Source organism: Montipora capricornis, chromosome 12, assembly GCF_036669925.1.
Source record: "Montipora capricornis isolate CH-2021 chromosome 12, ASM3666992v2, whole genome shotgun sequence".
NCBI lineage: Eukaryota > Metazoa > Cnidaria > Anthozoa > Scleractinia > Acroporidae > Montipora > Montipora capricornis.
Genome location: NC_090894.1, coordinates 9,844,655 through 9,847,709, shown reverse-complemented (window position 1 = coordinate 9,847,709; position 3,055 = coordinate 9,844,655). Strand labels below are relative to the sequence as shown.

General features: G+C 38.8%; 1 protein-coding gene across 2 annotated transcripts in view; it reads right to left on the bottom strand.

The window, feature by feature from the left end:
* Positions 1–548: 548 nt before the first annotated feature.
* The window catches only part of LOC138026501 (monocarboxylate transporter 10-like), a 12,764-nt gene continuing 10,257 nt past the window's right edge, over positions 549–3,055 (bottom strand). For both annotated transcript variants that reach the window (XM_068873882.1, XM_068873881.1), the window contains exon 4: positions 549–2,980. In XM_068873882.1, the coding sequence (XP_068729983.1) occupies positions 2,709–2,980 (272 nt within the window). In that variant the 3' untranslated portion in view covers positions 549–2,708. The remainder of the gene's footprint in view (positions 2,981–3,055) is intronic.

Sequence of the window (3,055 nt, the reverse complement as noted above, 5' to 3'; positions counted from 1 at the left end):
ACGTCACATGACAGCACTCTCAAAGGATGGTTTTCAATCACGTGATGAGACGGCCATGTTGATGCACAAAGCAATTACAATCGAATACAATCGTTAGGCTATTAGTGTCTCCCCCACGGGGTTTTTCAGGACTAATTTACAATACTTTGTGGGGGACTTTAGCCAGACTGCTTGTTACGCAGTTTACAATTAATTTTTATGGAAGTGAAAGATGCCCCCGTCCAGATAAGGTTAGACCACAACACCGGGGACTACGTTTCATGTTTTGCATAGAGTGAAATTTCCAAAAGACTTTTTCTCTTTTTTTCTGTGACGTCAAGTGAAAACCATCTGTAGGAAAATTGCTATGGAAACACAGCGAGGGAGGAATTTTGTTGCGTATCTAATATATAAAAAAGTCGTATGTTCTTGCTCGTGCTTTTTGTGTTTTATGTTCACTCGTTGATGTTCAGAAAGTTCTCAAGTTTCAAAACATCTTTCCTGTCCGTAAATCACGATAAGCACTCGCGTTCATACAATTCCTAAACAGATTGAACGCGCGCATGGAATAATAGTTAAGTATTTACTAGTTCAAACTCCATCAAATAACTTAACGTTATAAAGCTTATAAATAGCAAAATACCAAGCGTATTCATCTTTTTACACATTTTCACGAGCAAATATAGTTATGGTGTACACTTTCGTCGGCTGCCTTGTCGCTGGTCGTTATTCAATATATTAATTTTAAGATTTTTATTTTGTTAAATGCAATGGCTGGGTCACACTTGCCACGGTGGAATAAGCGTAAGCGTAAGAATTGCTTGAAAACAGAGAGTGACGTTAGCAGCGGAAATTTCATAAATAGTGCCCAATCCCATTTTGTAAACTCTAATTCTGGAGATCAGTGAGTCCGCGTATGGCATTATTTTTTCCATGCTTAACGTGTCCTTCCTCTACCTCTGAAATGACGATTATCGACAATAGCAATGTTTCTTGTGACGTCACCAATTGTTATTAATACGCCAACCAGAACCTAATTGAGTATAGAAACAATGACTTCTTTTGTTCCGTGGTTGGCAAATTTGAATATCAGAAGAAATATGGCGTCAATGTTTGTAAACAAGAAATATCGCTATCCCTAATTTTCTCTGGATGGACTGTTATTGTCAATTTAAATTACTCTGCCCCAGGACTTGCGGTAGCAGATTAAAAGAAAAAAGTAAAAGTTGCATCTCTGGATGGCATTTGAACCCTGAGCACCTACTTTGAAGGAACTGTTTTTATCCACTCAACCACTAAAGATCAACTTGCTGACAATTTTACCGATTATTTACGAATACTCATTAGTATATATAAAATCATTGCTGAATAGTGGTTACGTCTAGTGTTTGCGTCTAGTGCTTGATTTTAAAATGGTTAGCTTTCTCTTGAGGTCTGTTACCGACATTTTCTCCTGTTTAAACTTGTGTCGTAGCGGGTAATAATACACGACATATTTGACATATTTAAAAAAAATGATGTTTTGGCAGTTAACGATGTGGTGGTAGTCTAATAGATAAGTGAAAAGGTCGTTAATCGGACATACCCAGGATCGAGTCCCGCGAGTTCAGGCATCGGGGTACGGAATTTAAAAATAGCAGATATTCCGTTTCCCATAATCCCTATTAAGCGCTAAGCGTCCTAGTCAATCTAGAGAAAATTAGGAATTGTCGATAATTGTCATTTATTCTATGGATACTGATGAAATACCAGGATTTCTGCTTTTACTAAAAAATCATATCTTCACCGCGCGCAGTGAAGATATTTTATCTTTCACATGGGGGAATTTAGGTGTCGTCATGGTAACGAACACGATTAGCCAATAAAACGCGAGCTTCGTCTTAATTGTAAGATACTTTTGTGCTTCAGTATAATTCTTCTCTACTACATTAACATTTTTACTGCCCTATCCAAGTCGCAAAAAAGCTTAAGTTTTCCTTGCAACTGCACTGTCATCTCACCCTCTTACAATGCACCAAATTAAATAAGTAAAGTCAAAAGCACCTGGCCTCGGTTGTTCAAAAGATGGATAGCGTACCGGGCAAATAACTATCCAGCGGATAGACACTAGCAAAACCGATTGAGTTATAGAGTGGATAGTGATTTATCCAGCGGATAGCCCTATCAACCCTTCAAACAACTGGGGTCTGGGTCCCGTTTCTCGAAAGTCCCGAAAACTTTTCGGGCCCGAAAAACATTTGTGAAACTGCCAATCGCTGGTTTTGGAAAGCTGATCTTTTAACATGTTTTCCAGGAAATAAAAAGAAAAATGACTGTCGAGTTTGACAATATAAATCCCATCCGTTCTTGAGATACAAAGGGAATTGTGACAACCGAAGATGGCCCGTAAAGTTTCGGGACTTTCGAAAAACGGACCCCTGGTGTGGATACATGAACAGGAACCCGTGACCAGGAGAGAACAACTTTAATGTATCTGTGGAACGACGTTTTTACCGACCGAGTTATTTACAGATTGATTTTCCCACGAAACCAGACCTTTCCAGCAAGTCTTGCATGAGAAATTACTACCCATGGGATTGAAAATGGTCACTCTTGCAAGCTAAATTTTATTAAGACTGAACTCGTCTAAAAGTAGCTTGAGCTGTGAAAATGCATTTACATAAACTAAGTATTGGAGTCAGTTGTAGTCTCTTGGTTATGGGTTCCTGACATGCTTGGATGGCTTACGCCTAAACGTCGGACTCCCTGGCCATTGATAAAACCATTAATTTATTATTGTCAAGACCATTCACGTTGCTGACTAACAGTAGTTTCTCGTCGTGTCCTGTAGCAAAACCTTCATTATGTTCTTTGGCTTCCTCTATCAGTTCAATTTTAGAATCCAGGTTTGATTCATCTTCGAAACAGAGAAGGAAAGATGGAATAACAGAGGAAATAATTCCAACTCCACCAGCCAGAAGAAATGCGCCAACGTATTGTCCAGATTTATCCGCCATTAAACCTAGGAAAGTAACACAAAGGGAAATTACAGCCACTCTGTAAGCATTAGGCTTTTGTACATTATGCTGGCATTTTT